This window comes from Agaricus bisporus, assembly GCF_000300575.1.
Source record: "Agaricus bisporus var. bisporus H97 unplaced genomic scaffold AGABI2scaffold_17, whole genome shotgun sequence".
NCBI classification, from domain to species: Eukaryota; Fungi; Basidiomycota; class Agaricomycetes; order Agaricales; family Agaricaceae; genus Agaricus; species Agaricus bisporus.
Genome location: NW_006267352.1, coordinates 55,626 through 69,830, shown reverse-complemented (window position 1 = coordinate 69,830; position 14,205 = coordinate 55,626). Strand labels below are relative to the sequence as shown.

General features: G+C 47.0%; 5 protein-coding genes across 5 annotated transcripts; 4 read left to right on the top strand and 1 right to left on the bottom strand.

The window, feature by feature from the left end:
- Positions 1 to 759: 759 nt before the first annotated feature.
- Positions 760 to 2,581, top strand: AGABI2DRAFT_188971 (hypothetical protein; the record flags this gene model as incomplete). The annotated part of the gene is made up of 6 exons (XM_006457329.1): positions 760 to 815; positions 881 to 1,041; positions 1,101 to 1,241; positions 1,292 to 1,395; positions 1,452 to 2,266; positions 2,325 to 2,581. 6 exons carry the CDS (start codon positions 760 to 762, stop codon positions 2,488 to 2,490), a joined length of 1,443 nt encoding a protein of 480 aa, XP_006457392.1. The 3' UTR covers positions 2,491 to 2,581.
- A 335-nt stretch (positions 2,582 to 2,916) lies between these two features.
- On the bottom strand, positions 2,917 to 4,355 carry AGABI2DRAFT_181615 (hypothetical protein; the record flags this gene model as incomplete). Its single annotated transcript, XM_006457328.1, has 9 exons — positions 4,202 to 4,355; positions 3,976 to 4,144; positions 3,796 to 3,920; positions 3,709 to 3,742; positions 3,632 to 3,651; positions 3,546 to 3,577; positions 3,412 to 3,494; positions 3,036 to 3,351; positions 2,917 to 2,989 (listed from the first exon to the last, which is right to left on the bottom strand). Exons 2-9 carry the CDS (start codon positions 4,028 to 4,030, stop codon positions 2,917 to 2,919), a joined length of 738 nt encoding a protein of 245 aa, XP_006457391.1. The 5' UTR covers positions 4,031 to 4,144; positions 4,202 to 4,355.
- Positions 4,356 to 4,911: 556 nt separating this feature from the next.
- AGABI2DRAFT_196115 (hypothetical protein) lies at positions 4,912 to 6,426 on the top strand. The gene is made up of 8 exons (XM_006457327.1): positions 4,912 to 5,013; positions 5,216 to 5,334; positions 5,388 to 5,544; positions 5,598 to 5,734; positions 5,772 to 5,798; positions 5,852 to 5,948; positions 6,010 to 6,153; positions 6,205 to 6,426. The coding sequence occupies exons 1-8, from the start codon at positions 4,977 to 4,979 to the stop codon at positions 6,279 to 6,281; spliced, it is 795 nt and encodes a 264-aa protein (XP_006457390.1). The 5' UTR covers positions 4,912 to 4,976; the 3' UTR covers positions 6,282 to 6,426.
- A 1,530-nt stretch (positions 6,427 to 7,956) lies between these two features.
- Positions 7,957 to 11,225, top strand: AGABI2DRAFT_212760 (hypothetical protein; the record flags this gene model as incomplete). Its single annotated transcript, XM_006457326.1, has 9 exons — positions 7,957 to 8,109; positions 8,167 to 8,338; positions 8,432 to 8,463; positions 8,518 to 8,806; positions 9,168 to 9,467; positions 9,522 to 9,636; positions 9,687 to 9,850; positions 9,901 to 10,088; positions 11,025 to 11,225. 9 exons carry the CDS (start codon positions 7,957 to 7,959, stop codon positions 11,223 to 11,225), a joined length of 1,614 nt encoding a protein of 537 aa, XP_006457389.1.
- A 195-nt stretch (positions 11,226 to 11,420) lies between these two features.
- Positions 11,421 to 14,095, top strand: AGABI2DRAFT_229769 (hypothetical protein; the record flags this gene model as incomplete). The annotated part of the gene is made up of 8 exons (XM_006457325.1): positions 11,421 to 11,469; positions 11,516 to 11,626; positions 11,671 to 11,895; positions 11,942 to 12,250; positions 12,296 to 12,439; positions 12,486 to 12,945; positions 13,006 to 13,957; positions 13,994 to 14,095. Coding segments are annotated over exons 1-8 (2,349 nt in total), but the record flags the coding sequence as incomplete, so codon positions are not given.
- Between the last annotated feature and the right edge of the window lie 110 nt (positions 14,096 to 14,205).

Genomic DNA, 14,205 nt, shown 5'->3' with positions numbered 1-14,205 from the left:
ACGAAGGGAGAATGAATTTATTCCCTGCTTCGAAATCCACGCTGCCCCCAACCTGATAGAAATTCAGGACCGGTGGTAAATGGGGAGAGTCTAGTTCTGAACGAGTATCTATCTTCGACAAAAGCCGCCACCTGATTAAAGACCCGGGATGTACACGTACTATTCATGAGCGGTGGTTACGTGAGGTGATGATGAATCTACTAGGAAAAATGAGTGAATAAGAGCTCAGTGGTGGGAATAAGGCTCATGCATCGATAGTCAGTACTTAAACATGAACTTAGAAGCTACCAAACGGACAGGCAAGGATCCTCATTATAGCTCTGCGGTCAGCGGTTCAGCTGAGGACAACAGTGACACAGGCATTTGCATAGCTGATTATTATGTAATGAACTCTGAGAAGCAAATTATGACTCCGACTCTCGAAAACACCGAGAAGACTCGATTTTGACCAAAAGAAAGAAATAAACGCTTTGTCGGATGGGATTAATCATTGCGTAATTGAAGCACAACCGAGGAGAGAAGAAGCACAGTCAGACGATCGATACGGATTACCGAAACCCCGTCAACCCTCTTCAACCCTCGGCCCTACTTATAATTACTACCACTACCTGGTCGGCAAAATCGGCTTTCGGCTCGAGGTTGATGCGCTGATACTGTGCCTCAAATTTATTGGACCGCCGGTAGGCACCATCAAAATTAACCTCAGTGTGAAACATATAAATGCGGAAACCTTTACATCCCGAGTTACCGACCTTCCCCATGTCTGTCCCCGCAGGTGCCCTCATCTGGATTTCGTGTCGTCCATTGATTCGTCTGTACGTTTTTTGTATTTGTTATGTTTCGATCGATTGAGCAGAGTTTGACGGCGTTAGCTTTGTAGGGCGGCCGGTGTTGCGAGTGGTATTCTTATTACAAAGGCGGACATATTTCCACCTGTAGCCGCACGAGGTGCTGGTCAAATCGCATTGAGAATTACACTCCCTTGTCTCTTATTCTCCAAGATTGTGCCTGCGTTCTCCACAGAAAATATCAAAGCTTTAGGTTCGCTCGGTTAATCTCTGTTTCAGAGATAACATTGATATATTCGAGACCTTGATTAGGGCCCCTTGTCCTCGTAGCTGTGTTATATGAGATTCTAGGCGGACTCATCGCCTGGATCGTGAAACAGTTTTTCTGGGTGCCGCACCGGATTCGATATGGAATCCTCGTTGCTGGAGCATTTAACAACGTAGGAGATATCGGTGCGTTCGCCTATTTTCGCCTTCCGAGTTTGACTGATACGTGTATTCAGCCACTGCCGTTATTTTGAGCCTCGCCGGTAATGCGCCATTCCAGGGAACACATGATCAAAATCTCGCCGTCGCCTATATTTCCGTTTTCATGCTCGTTTTCAGTGTGAGTTTGGCAGATGTCCTGATCAATCGCCCAGGAGTTGAAGCATCTTTGGCAAGATAACTTTATTTCCATTTGGCATCCATCGCTGGATTGCATGGGATTTTGTAGGCCCTGACGTTGAGGCTGAGGTCGTCCAGGCCAAGATCAAGGCTCGGCGGCAGCGTGTCATTCAACATCTAGTATTCAGGAAGCACAAACCGATGACACAGCAAGAAACGGAAGTTGCACCAACAGACGAAGAAAAGGCTGCTCTTCCCGAGATTTCAGAGCAGCCTGTCGCCTCCAATAATCGTTTTTCCGTTCAGGATGATACGATAACGACAATAACGTCTCCTCACGATACAATCAAACCGAAATTAACAACACTCGACGAAGTGGGAGATGCTTTACCTGCCTGTGAAAGAGCACCCTCTGTTCAACTATTAACTCGGACGAGGTGGCGTCACCATATCCGTATCGCTTTCAAGTCTTGCCTTCCTTTCATTCGAGGCCTGTTCAACCCTGTTTCCATCGCTATCTATCTTGCTCTTCCCATATCATTAGTACCAACACTCAAAGCCCTATTCATCCCAGTCGAAGGTGTTCACATACCCGCTGCACCTGATGGACAACCTCCACTTGCTTTTATTCAAGATACCGCTACATTTATCGGTGCAGCTTCCATCCCTATCGGATTGATATGCCTTGGCTCATCACTTGCGCGACTGAATGTTCCTTTCGCACAATGGCGTAGCCTGCCCGTTGGTGCGATTATGGCATTGGCAATTGGGAAAATGATTATAGCACCTGTCCTTGGCGTACTAATCTCCCATGGTTTAGTCAATGCTGGTGTTATCTTCAAGGATGATAAAGTCCTATTATTCATTTGCATGTCAGTCCTTCTAAATCTCTATGTCATATTATGTGTCTGACTCAAATCGGTTCAATAGGTTCTTTTCTTGCCTTCCCACAGCCACGACACAAGTCTACCTCACCCAAGTGTATAGTGGCACCGGATCGTCTGAACACCTAGCGGCGTTTCTAATACCTCAGTATATCATCATGTTTATCTCTATGACGGCCGTGAACGCATATGCTATCGCAACTATATTTTAGTTACTGACATCTTATCAAATAGAGCGATCATTAGATTCAAGTGTACTAGTACATCAATATTAGATCATTTCATGCAGGAGACTCGAATAATAACACCACAACCTACGAGGAGCAGCCAACGAAACGGAATGTGAGAACTATGCACGTCGCCGGTACGTAGACAACATGTATAAATTTGAGATTTGCACCGTTAACTCACTCAATGGATAGACGCTTCCTAGAATTTCAGATATTTGACGGGATATAGTTCCCTGATAATCTCTGAAGGATACATGTTCACTTTATGTTCTCGAAAACAAATCTTTATCTTATACTACATTACACGTAATTGTTCATTAAGATATCTGGTGGCGCAAGTTCGATATCATTAAAGCCTTACGCCGACAGCTAGTGAGAGAGGTTGTATTAGTTACAGGTTTACTCTTTTCAAGAATATTTTGAACACTGACTGATGATTCCAACTATTCCCTCCACCCAATCGTCCTCAATGGGAGAAATTCTACTAGTATTTGAGACAAATCTAGGATGGCTTAGGTATGACTCACGAGATAACAGGAGAATACCCTTCGGCTAAAGCGTCCTTGAAATCAGGGTCATCTTCGTTCAAGATCCTTGAGTTAGAATTTTCATTGTATGGGGAGGTTTTCCCAATCAAATCAGTCCATCTGTCAGTGAAGTAAAGCTTCCCCACGTGGATCGTGGGGGAGGAAATATCGGAGGTGGAATGAACCGCAATGTTGACGTGATTGGCACCATCACCATCCGACCACCCGGGGAAGATGGTCTGGAATTCAGCAATACCATTTTGACTCGATGAAGTAGCGCCTCGTAAAAAGTTCCCATGGTCGCCTCTGGCATTAGCTGGAGGAACGGATCAACCATCATGTCCAGTTCCTTACATTGTGAAGGATTATGCCTTACATGACCAGACTTCAACCATAGTGGCGACCGGCTCGCAAGAATTGACATCCATGACTGCGACGTCGAGAGTGAAAGGCAATCCACTATTCAGATGGACACTGAGATTGAGAGCTGATCATAACTTAATAACGTACCTTTGTCCACTGGTTATATCGGTCTTCATGGGCTTATGGGAGAAGTCAATATGAACACCAGACTAGAAGTGAACAAGTATGCCGACCGATCCGGAAACATAGTTGTCTAAAGGAAGAGCAGATGTTAAGACAAGTCCACTCGAAACGAGGCAGCTGGATCTACCTTTAGGTGACTCGGGGGCTAGGATACACGAATTCTAAATGGAAATCTTGAGTCTCGACGGAAAGTAACCGACGTCGTTGCACCTACGTTAACAATGCCGTCGTAAGAGGAACGACTAAAAATGGAAAAACTTTTCTCAGTCCGTGTCACGTTGAGAGGCTCAGTAGAGAGGTCGCACTCAGTCAAAAGCGAGGTATCAGCAGCTGGTAAGGCTACAAACAATTCATCCAATCAGCGAGTCATATGAAAAACATTGAAACCACGAACCCTTAGCAAGGCCGCTGGCAGTGGCTAGAACGAGGATGAAGAAAGTAGAATGCATAGCACTAAGTGTATTCGAGGTTTCTTGTTACCCTCGGTACCATTTATACTGCCCTTCCAGTCTGCTGAGCGCAAAGTGGAGAAAATTTGTCCCCACCACATCACAGGGCAAGACCTAGGTCATGGAGTTAACTTGCCAAGACCAACATGATCATGAAATACATCATATTACCGAAGGCATAAAGAAAGGCATTGAAAAGCCTCAGTTCTCTCCGTTCCCATGCGGTTCAATGACGGTATAAAATAGGCATATGGATGACAAAGAGACAGCTTTATCCACAGAAAAGAAGCCGTGTAGGCGGGACTTGATATAGATGCAAATAGTCATTTGGAGCGGAGCGTGTACTTCCAATTTCCGAATAGAGGGAATATGGAACATATAGCGACTAGCGACTATAACAACTTGCCCTCTGCATGGAGTTCGCTGACAGCATGGGCTGCGGAGAACCATAGAGAAGGCTGTGTTGGAATAGATAGAATATAATCGAGCGTCAGAATAAGAGGGTCCGAGTCGTGAATACGCTCCATTGACGCCGAGCACAATGTCACCTGGATGATTTCGGGGCTGTGTGATACCTATGAGGTTGTGATCATCTGCCTCCAATGGAATCGTTCCAAATGACTGAATGATTCCACTTCGAAGACATCTGGGATTGGGTGTAGAAAGGTTGCTGCTGTAGTCTCTCTCTGTTGACTGTGTGATGTGTAACGTCGTGAGATGATCGCGCGAGCCATCAGATGAAATGTGTTACAGAAACTTTTGCCAAATAATGAGCACCTTGAATCAATTTAACCACTAGCGTCTACAGTTGATCTTCTATTGATACTGGAATTATTCACTTACTCCGGCCATATTTCAGCTGCGAAAATGGTATTACCACCGTTGAACTTTGCTGAGATGTATGCAAAGGTAGTTGCATCGCTGGTACTTACACCTTTGGCCTCTCATGGCCTTGATATTCCATTTCGGAATATGTTCGCCTTGTGCGTATTTCTTGAGCTCATTTAGCCCTGCGCGCACATATGAAATCTCATTTCTAGCGGTGACAGGTGTGACAATCCATGACGATTTGGACACAGCATAATTTTGACCACGACTAAACATTACTACCATTCAACAGCTACAGTTAGTGTTCCATAGTCTTTCCTCGTGCGTAATTGTCGGACTGAATGTATTCTTCAACAGCCACAAATGGTTGGAACGGAAATGGTGACCCTACTGCCCCTCATAGTTCTGTCTGCTTCTCTGGTGGTCCTCCTTGGTCGGTTCAATTCACTGAAAAGACCGGAATGAATCTTGTCGATGTAGGTTCTAGCTCGTAATGTAGAGCTGTACTGACAAGTTGAATATCGTTCAGCTCGCAATAGGCGGTGCTGCGGTTGATAACAGCATAATTTTCACAGGACCTCTCGATTTCGTAGGTCAGACTACGACCTTCCTGGAACAGGTCGCACCTTTCCCCGATAAAGTATCCTGGAACAGCAGCGATTCGTTGTTCACTGTCTCATTCGGAAGTTGAGCCTATCTTATATCTATCAATGGACAAGCAACTGATTTCTCGTGTTAGCCAACGATGTAAATAATTCGTTCAAAAATACCAACGACACTGGAGCACAGCTCTACAGTCAAGTGATGGATTCATATTTCGCCACTGTAGATAGGCTATACGCCGCCGGAGCGCGGAATTTTGTGTTCAACAACGTTGTTCCGTTCGATAGGGCACAATACGGGGGTTGGACAGGGCCCAGAGCTCCAGGAAAAGTTGAAGGTACTCTTCTGACGATCTCAGATTCACAGATTTAGTCGACTGAGATCCGGCAGCAAAGTATACTTGAATTCAATGCTCAACTTAAATCAAGCGCAGACGCATATTGCAATTCGAAGTCCGATATCGACACCTGCGTTATTTTTGACACCCGTACGAGCTATTATCCACATCCGTCACTCTATGAAACTCACGTTTGAATGAAATCGACCAGACACGCTCTTTGCCGATCTGATGGACCACCCAGATAACTTCGGGTTCGAGAATACCGACGGTTTTTGCCAATCGTATGCGAATAAATTCAATTGTGATATTGACCCCACGGTTGATCCCACTTGTCTGGGTCCATTGGCCGTTTGTGAGTGATTTGTTAAACCAAAAGAAACAGGCCATGATTTACTCTCCTTAGACGTTTGGGTGGATACGCTCCATCCGTCCTATGCAGCAGACACGTTCTGGGCGCAAGGAGTGATTGACGAGTTATAAAGAGCAGCCAAAACGCCCCAACTGTGTTCGAGTCCTAAATAGAAACATAAATACCAATTCCCTCTCTCAACGAATACATCAATCGTATCTGTATACTACGCCGCATTTTGCACATCCGTGGCTAGTTGGTAGACTCGTGAAGGTGCTTCCAAAAGAAAAAGAACTAGAGGATATAAATCATGGTAAGCTTAATAAAAGAAGTTAAGCCCGAATTTCTGAATGAACTGATAACCCAGTTGTCGGCGATCTACCCGTATTTCATAAACCACATCGTCCGGGTATGATCGTGAACTAAACATTAGGTCCCGATTGAGTTCGGGCCTTAAGTTCATGGCCATTTGATACAAATAGCAGAAGGAAGGTGAGGATAAAAACCTCCATTATGAGAACTTCTACTGTATTATTTAAGAAACCTGGGCAAATCGCAGAACCCAGTACAAACGCCAACAGCGACTTTGTCACATAATAATTCTTACATCTGCACTACATATATGGAAAAGTGTCGTGAAGTTATTTCTCGAGTTCCAAGCCGACTTTTGACGAATATAAACTACACGCGTGCATGTCATCGTTCGTAACAACGATAAGCATATGCAACTGCCAAATCTTGATATCATGCATCATGCCCGCCCACAGGCAATTTTCTATCGCATCAAGTATCTGGCCTCATTTATCAAACAAGTATCGATCTACACGTAGTTCGCCCTAGACCATGGAAGGTGGAGCCTTTTGAAGTTATCCTGATGAGTCCGACATTTTGCGGTGTAATCGCATCTAGGACTGAAAATTTCTGTGATGAACTTGATTGACTTGTATCACTGGATAGATTCTATACACTTTCATGCGTACAATTGTGGGGATACTAATCGCCATGCCGTTGATATATAAACATCTCTTCAAACCTCAGATCTGAGTAATTAAAGGACGGTTCGAGGAATGTACAATTCACAAAAAGGTGAACGATCTCAACACAGTCGTTTCAAAAACGCTTGCCAAGTCAGAATGTCCAAACATAGTAAGTCAGTCCCCATAGGTACAGTAAAATAAAACCAGAATCTTCAAAAGTCATGTAAATTAAAAACGAAACAGATCAGAAAAACAAAGATGATGTCAAAATGACTTTCATCTTGACGTACTTACGACAATCGGATCAGATCAGAGGACGCGTCGGGTGGGCAACTGAGTGGCTACAAATAGAACTCGTGTTAGAGGAAATCGATCATATCAATGGTCGGTGGGTGGGGTTTCTACCCAAGAGAGTCGTATGGTTGTTGACATGTCTAAAGGCTATGTTGATTGATCTAGTTGGAGTCAACCAAGTTGGTTACCATGTCAAGTAACAACATATACCCGAACACGGGTTGGGTTGTACAAACATCAGAAAATGCCATTTCCCCCCTGGCATCATTAATACTATAACAACGATCACGGAAGTCGAAAATATACGACGCGTGTGTATGTATGTATGTGGAAGAGTCGCATACTTAATGTGTGTGATTACCATCGCATGCACGCATTATATAGAGAGACGAAATTCAAATCCTCATAGTTTCCTTCTTTCTATATCGATATCCCAACTATTAAACCTTCGTGGTACTGGTTCCCACTTTGACATTCATTCATTATTACTCCTTCCCTTATTGTTTATATTCTTAATTTTTATTTTTTTCGAACAATGTTAAATCCCCGATTCTCCTCTCTCCTCTTACTCTCCCTCTATTCAACATCCATCCTCGCCTCAAACGACTGGTCCAAACCCTGTTTCAACGGTATCTGTTCCTACGATCTACCCGACACCCCCTCCGGTCCATCCGGCACACTCAAAATCGTACGTTCATCTCCATGAGTATCACCATATATAAATAAAAATCCTAATTATTTATAGTGGGGATCCAATACCGCCATAGCGGATATAACAACTGCAGGAGGATGGGAAATCATAGGTTGCGATCCAGATAAAGAAGAACAAGATATCAAAATCGTGTGTAAAGGTATAGATGTCGACGGTGACGGCGATAATGACGGTTGTGCGCATTTATTCGCTACTACTACTACTGGTGGTGGTAATGGAAGCTCGTCGTCAATGATCACCAGTCTTCCTGTACCTACAGGAACAGTAGTTCAAATCGGAGACGACGAAGATCAACGAGCTAATGGCAAAATCGTTCGATTACCTCCCGAGGTAAGCATAATGCATCAATATATATATATTGACTAAAACTATTGTAATATACAGTGTGGTAAACAAGCTTTCGGACGTATAGCCAACACCTGGACACACACAGACCAAACTCTCCCTCCCTCCATCTCCAAACGCCTTAACCTCCCCCTTCACCGCCGTACCAAACACCATCACAAAATCAAAGGCCTCACCATCGACACCCAATTCCAAAAAACCGACCGTTCTAAATTCGGTGACGTCAAATTCGCAATTGTAGGCGCTAATGTGCCAGGAGCGAAAGCGTCGGAAGATTTGAATGTTAATGAACTTGGGGAGAGGAAAGAGGAATTTTGTTTATTCGAGGGTGTTTAGACATAGGAGGGGATTTGGTGATTTTATTGATGATGTGGGGGGTGCTATAAGTGACGGCGCAGCAGCAGTGGGCGGTGCTATTAGTGATGGCGTGGGAGCAGTTGGCGAAGTTATAAGCGACGGTGCGGGAGCAGTTGGTGGCGCTATTAGCGACGGTGCTGGCGCAGTTGGCGAAGTTATCAGCGATGGTGCCGGCGCAGTGGGTGATGCTATAAGTGATGGCGCTGGTGCAGTTGGTGATGTTATTGATAACGTGGGCGGGGCTATCAGTGACGGTGCTGACGCAGTAGGCGATGCTATCAGTGATGGCGCAGGGGCAGTAGGCGATGCTATCAGCGACGGCGCACAAGCAGTCGGCGGTGCCATAGCCAATGGCGCCGAAGCAGTCAGCGACGCCCTTTCCGAACCCCAAGAAATCAGCAAAACCTTTTCCGCCCCCTTCGACATCAGCAAAACCTTCACCGTCTTTGAACAAAACATCAAATGTTCAGCTCCAATCACCAACACAAACACCTCATTCAATCCCAAAATCGGAGTAAATGGAAAACTCAAGGTCGATGTAGAGGCGGATATACATGGAAATGTGGATATTAGTATTTTTGCGAGTGGATCGTTGACGGAATTGAAATTGGATAAATTCGAGTTGAGCACTAGTGAGTTGATGATATCGGTTTGATTGGAAGGTCGCTCAATCGTTTTTTTTATAGGTTTGAATGCGGATTTGAATGGGGCGATTATCTTGTCAGCCGGGGTGGGTGGGTCCATCGAATCCGGAAATATCAAGCTTTTCGAAGTCGGTATACCCGGACTCGATTTTCCTGGGTAAGTGAAATATATAAATGAAGAATGACGTACTAACGATAGTCAAACAGGATATTCTCGATAGGACCAACGTTCCAAATCAACGCTAATGCCAAGGCGTCGTTGAACATTGACACGGATATGCGGATTGGCGTTGCATATCATATTGATAATGCCAAGTTTGATTTCCCGAATGGAGGAAAGAAAAGTGGATCGTTTAGTGCTGGTGACACACGTATGTGAATTGAATCTCGAACACATGCAAGACACTTAACTTCATTTCAGCACTTCAAATATCGGCGCAACCGTCATCTTCAGCAACAGGCACAGTTGAAGCGCATCTGATTCCAAGTCTGAACGTGGGTATAGATGCGTTTGGAGGAGTGGCCAAGGCGGGGGTGTTTGTGAATTTGGATGCGTCAGCAAGTGTGAGTTTGACGGTGGATGCGACGGGGCCGGTTGTAGAAGGGAAAGTGAATCGGCGGGAAATGATGGTGCGGGGAGGGGGAGCTATGGGAGCGTATTATTTTAATGATAAGCGGACGCCTGTACCTGAGCCATTTGGAATTGGGGATATTGTGGATGGGATCAAGGATGGAGCGAAGAAGGCTGCGGGGGCGGTGAAGAGTGGGGCAAAGAAGGCTGCTGGTGCGGTCGAGAGCGGTGCAAAAAAGGTTGTTGACGGAGCGAAAAAAGCAGTTGATAGTGGAGAGAAGAAAGTAGCTGGGGCGGTGAAAGAAGGAGCGAAAAATATTGAAAAAGGTGCAAAGAAAGTGGGAGGAGCGGTTGAGGACGGGGCAAAGAAGATTGGCGGAGCGGTCAAGGAGGGAGCAGAAAAAGTGGAAGAGGGTGCCAAGAAGGTCGCCAAAAAGGTTGAAGAGGGTGCCAAGAAGGCGGGTAAAGTTGTGAAAGAGGGAGCCGAAAAGGTAGAAGAAGGCGCTAAGAAGGTTGTTAAAGAGGGCGCCAAAAAGGTCGAGGAAGGAGCCAAGAAAGCAGGCAAAGCTGTGAAAGAGGGCGCCGAGAAGGTCGAGGAAGGTGCCAAGAAGGTAGTCAAAGAGGGCGCCAAAAAAGTGGAAGAGGGAGCCAAGAAGGCAGGTAAAGTTGTTAAGGAGGGTGCAGAAAAAGTTGAAGAAGGTGCGAAGAAGACGGGTAAGGCTGTGAAGGAGGGAGCCGAAAAGGTTGAGGAAGGCGCCAAGAAGATAGTCAAAGAGGGAGCAGAGAAAGTGGAAGAGGCAGGTAAAGTTATTAAAGAAGGAGCAGAAAAGGTCGGGGAGGTAGCCAAAGAGGGCGCCGAGAAGGTTGAGGAGGGCGTCAAGAAGGCAGGAAAAGTGATTGATGAAGGCGCCAAGAAGATAGTCAACGAGGAAGTCGAGAAAGAAGGAGCAGAAAAAGTGGAGGAAGGTGCCAAGGAGGATGCCAAGAAGGTAGATAACGAGGGTGCCAAGACAGGGGGAGCAACGGATGACGTCAGCTTTGGGGGATGCGTCGAAGTGGGCGCGGGGTTGTCGGTGAACGTCGGAGCCGATGCAAGCTTTTTCGGGCTATTCGATCCGTTCAAGAAGATTCCGCTGTTTGAGAAGCAGTTTTCGTTGCTCAAGGTATGTGGTTAGTGAGAATGATGTGCCTGTGCTGACTCGGGAGCAGAAATGTTTTGGAGAACAGAAGCGACGGGACCTGAGTGTGGTGGGCCGGGGACTGACGTGTAATGGAGTGAATGTTCGCGGGGTAGTCGAGTTGGTAAATGAGGTAGTGCAGTCACGTGTATGAGTAGGGAGATAAAGCAGTGCGGTGTTTTGTTCTGTCCAGCCATGGAGGCGGTCTACCAAGTCAAGCTTCTCGCCGCCCTCAGATCAGGTTGGTCGTTATCGACGGTTAGAACATCACACTCAGACTGTTGCAGGCGATCCAGCGCGGATCCACCCCTTTCTCGCTGAAATTGGCAAGGACCGGTCGGTGTCGTCTCTCGACTGTTCAGCTGCTGCTCTCCACCTCGCCGTCCGATGTGCCTCCAGTGCGTGTGTCGTTGTTAATTGACTTTTACTTACTGTGTTGCAGCGGAGACGGTCGCTCTTCTTCTCGCCCACCGCGCCATATCGCCCAACGGTGTTCACCCCCCCGCCTCGGGCACCACGCCCCTCCACCTTGCCGCCTCCCTTGGCAGAGTCGACATCGTCACCCTCCTCCTTGACCAGGACGGCATCGACGACACCCTCCTCGACGACCAGCGCAAGTCCTGCCGCGACCTCGCAAAAACCAGAGACACCCTCAAAGCCATCGATGGTCTGTTCTCTTCTCTAACCCTCTTTACTACTAACCCCCTATCCAGACTCACGCACCCTCCTCAATGCCTCCTACCGCTCGCTCCTCCGCTCCTACATCCTCTCCCCCTTCACCGACCCTCCCTCTCCTGCACTCCTCCACCTCCTCAGCGGACCCCGCACCTCTCTCATCAACCTCTCCTATCTCGACGACGATTCTGGTTCGTCTCTCTTGCACGAAGCCGCCAACAGAAAGGATCTCCGTCTCATCGAGCTCGCCGTCCGCGCCGGCGCAGATGTCTTTGTCCGCAACCGCAGGGGAAAGATGGCTTATGAGATCGTCAAGGATGACAAGGTCAAGGTATTCCTACGTCAATGTAAGTCTCTTTTTCTCCCCACACACCCTCACTCATCTCCTTCAGTCGCCAATCACGATCACTCCTTCATTCGATCCTCCTTTTCCGCTTCAGAACCACCCGCACTCAAGGGCTATCTCAACAAATACACCAACGTCGCCAGGGGCTACCACACCCGCTGGTTTGTCCTCGCTCATGGTGTCCTCTCATGCAAGTTCCTTCTCTTCCCCTTCTCCCTCTTCTAATCCCTCTCTAGACTACCGTCACCAGCAAGACGAGTCTGTATCGTCTCGCGGTTCCATCTCCATGAAATCCGCCATCGTCAAAATCAACGAACAACACCCCAATAGATTCGAAATCCAGTCCCGACTCGCTTCTGCCTCGGTCCAAAAATGGTACATTAAAGCAAATCACCCTGTCGAAGCCGCACGTTGGATTCTCGCTCTCAACAAAAGCATAGAATGGGCTAGAGCCGCACCGGAACCTCCTAGATCCAGTGCTGAAAGGAGTATTGCAGAGTCCGATTCCATCCATGCTGCCCTCAGTACGGATCCTAATTTGTCGGATTTGAATCCGGATGACGATGAGGAAGAGGGGACGAGGATGCCGACGGATGATGCGTCTTCGATGGGGATGGTGTCTCGTCATGACGACATTTATGAACTTCAAGGAAACTCGATTTTGGCTCAGCTGGAGATGACACAGCGGTTGCTCGTGTCTTATTTTGGAGGGTCGACGTCCTCTGCGCGGTCAATCAGTTCGACTACTTCGACGAGTCACGAAATCAAGTCTACTATCCTTGAATCCATGTCTACCCTGTCTACTCTTGCACAAGAATACACCTCCATGTCGAAAGACCGTGAACAGTGTTTTCAGAAGGCGCTCGCTCAGGAAAAAGCGAGACAGAAGGTGTGGGAAGAGTCCTTGGCGACGGTCGTCAGAGAGGGGGCGACGTTGGAAGAAGAGTTGAGGAATAGGAGTAGGAAGAGGGGGTCTAAAATTTTTGGACCTGGGGAAGGGTTTGTTGCCGCTTTGAGTGGCATTGGGGAGGAGAAGGAAAGTGCTTTGGGAGTGACCTTGGTAGCTTCCCCTCCTGCCATTGACAGTCCGTGGAAAGAGTCGCCGTTGGCGGAACCCGTTCGACCACGAACGTCGACGAATGAAACCGTGAAACCGCGTCAGGATGGGGATTCGGATGAAGAAGACGAGGAAGATGAATTTTTCGATGCGATTGATTCGAACAATCTACCTAATCTCGTTGTCCCTCCTTCCCTTGCCGTCATCTCCCCCACCACCTCTCCTCATCCAGCCTCCCCCACCAAAGTCAAACTACCGCCGACAGCACAGATTCAACCGCCACCCCTATCCCCTGCATCTATACCGTCGTTTATTGACATGGGACCCTACAAGGGGTATGAGGTGTTGAGGACCAAATTGGGATTGATGGACGATGAGAGGCCGCCGACGAGTTTGTGGAGTGTGTTGAAACATTCGATTGGGAAGGATTTGACGAGGATTAGTTTTCCCGTCTTTTTTAATGAGCCGACGAGTATGTTGCAGAGGATGGCGGAGGATATGGAGTTTAGTGAGTGTTTGGATACGGCCGCGACGGAGATGGAGTCGTTGAAGAGGTTGGCTTATGTTGCTGCTTTTGCGATGAGTAATTATTCGAGTACGATTGGGAGGATTGCGAAACCGTTTAATCCGATGTTGGTGAGTCGCGGTTTTGTTTATATCTGATGAGGGTTGACACCTCTTTGAAAGAGCGAGACGTTTGAGTATGTGAGGTTGGACAAGAAATATCGATATGTGTCGGAACAAGTCAGTCATCATCCACCGATTTCGGCGTGTTGGGCAGAATCGCCTTGTGGCATTATTTTGGAGAGTGGATGCGCAAACAAGTTATGGGTAAATCGTTGAGATAGACCTACGGTGTGCGCATGCTGAATGATTTACCGGATCGTGGGTGGAGGAGG

Bases quoted from the DNA above. Each gene is read 5' to 3' on its own strand.
- AGABI2DRAFT_196115 (XM_006457327.1), top strand. From the start codon at position 4,977: ATGGCCTTGATATTCCATTTCGGAATATGTTCGCCTT. The intron at 5,545-5,597 runs GTTGAGCCTATC...TTCTCGTGTTAG, and splicing joins GTTCACTGTCTCATTCGGAA to CCAACGATGTAAATAATTCG. The intron at 5,949-6,009 runs GTACGAGCTATT...GAAATCGACCAG, and splicing joins CTGCGTTATTTTTGACACCC to ACACGCTCTTTGCCGATCTG.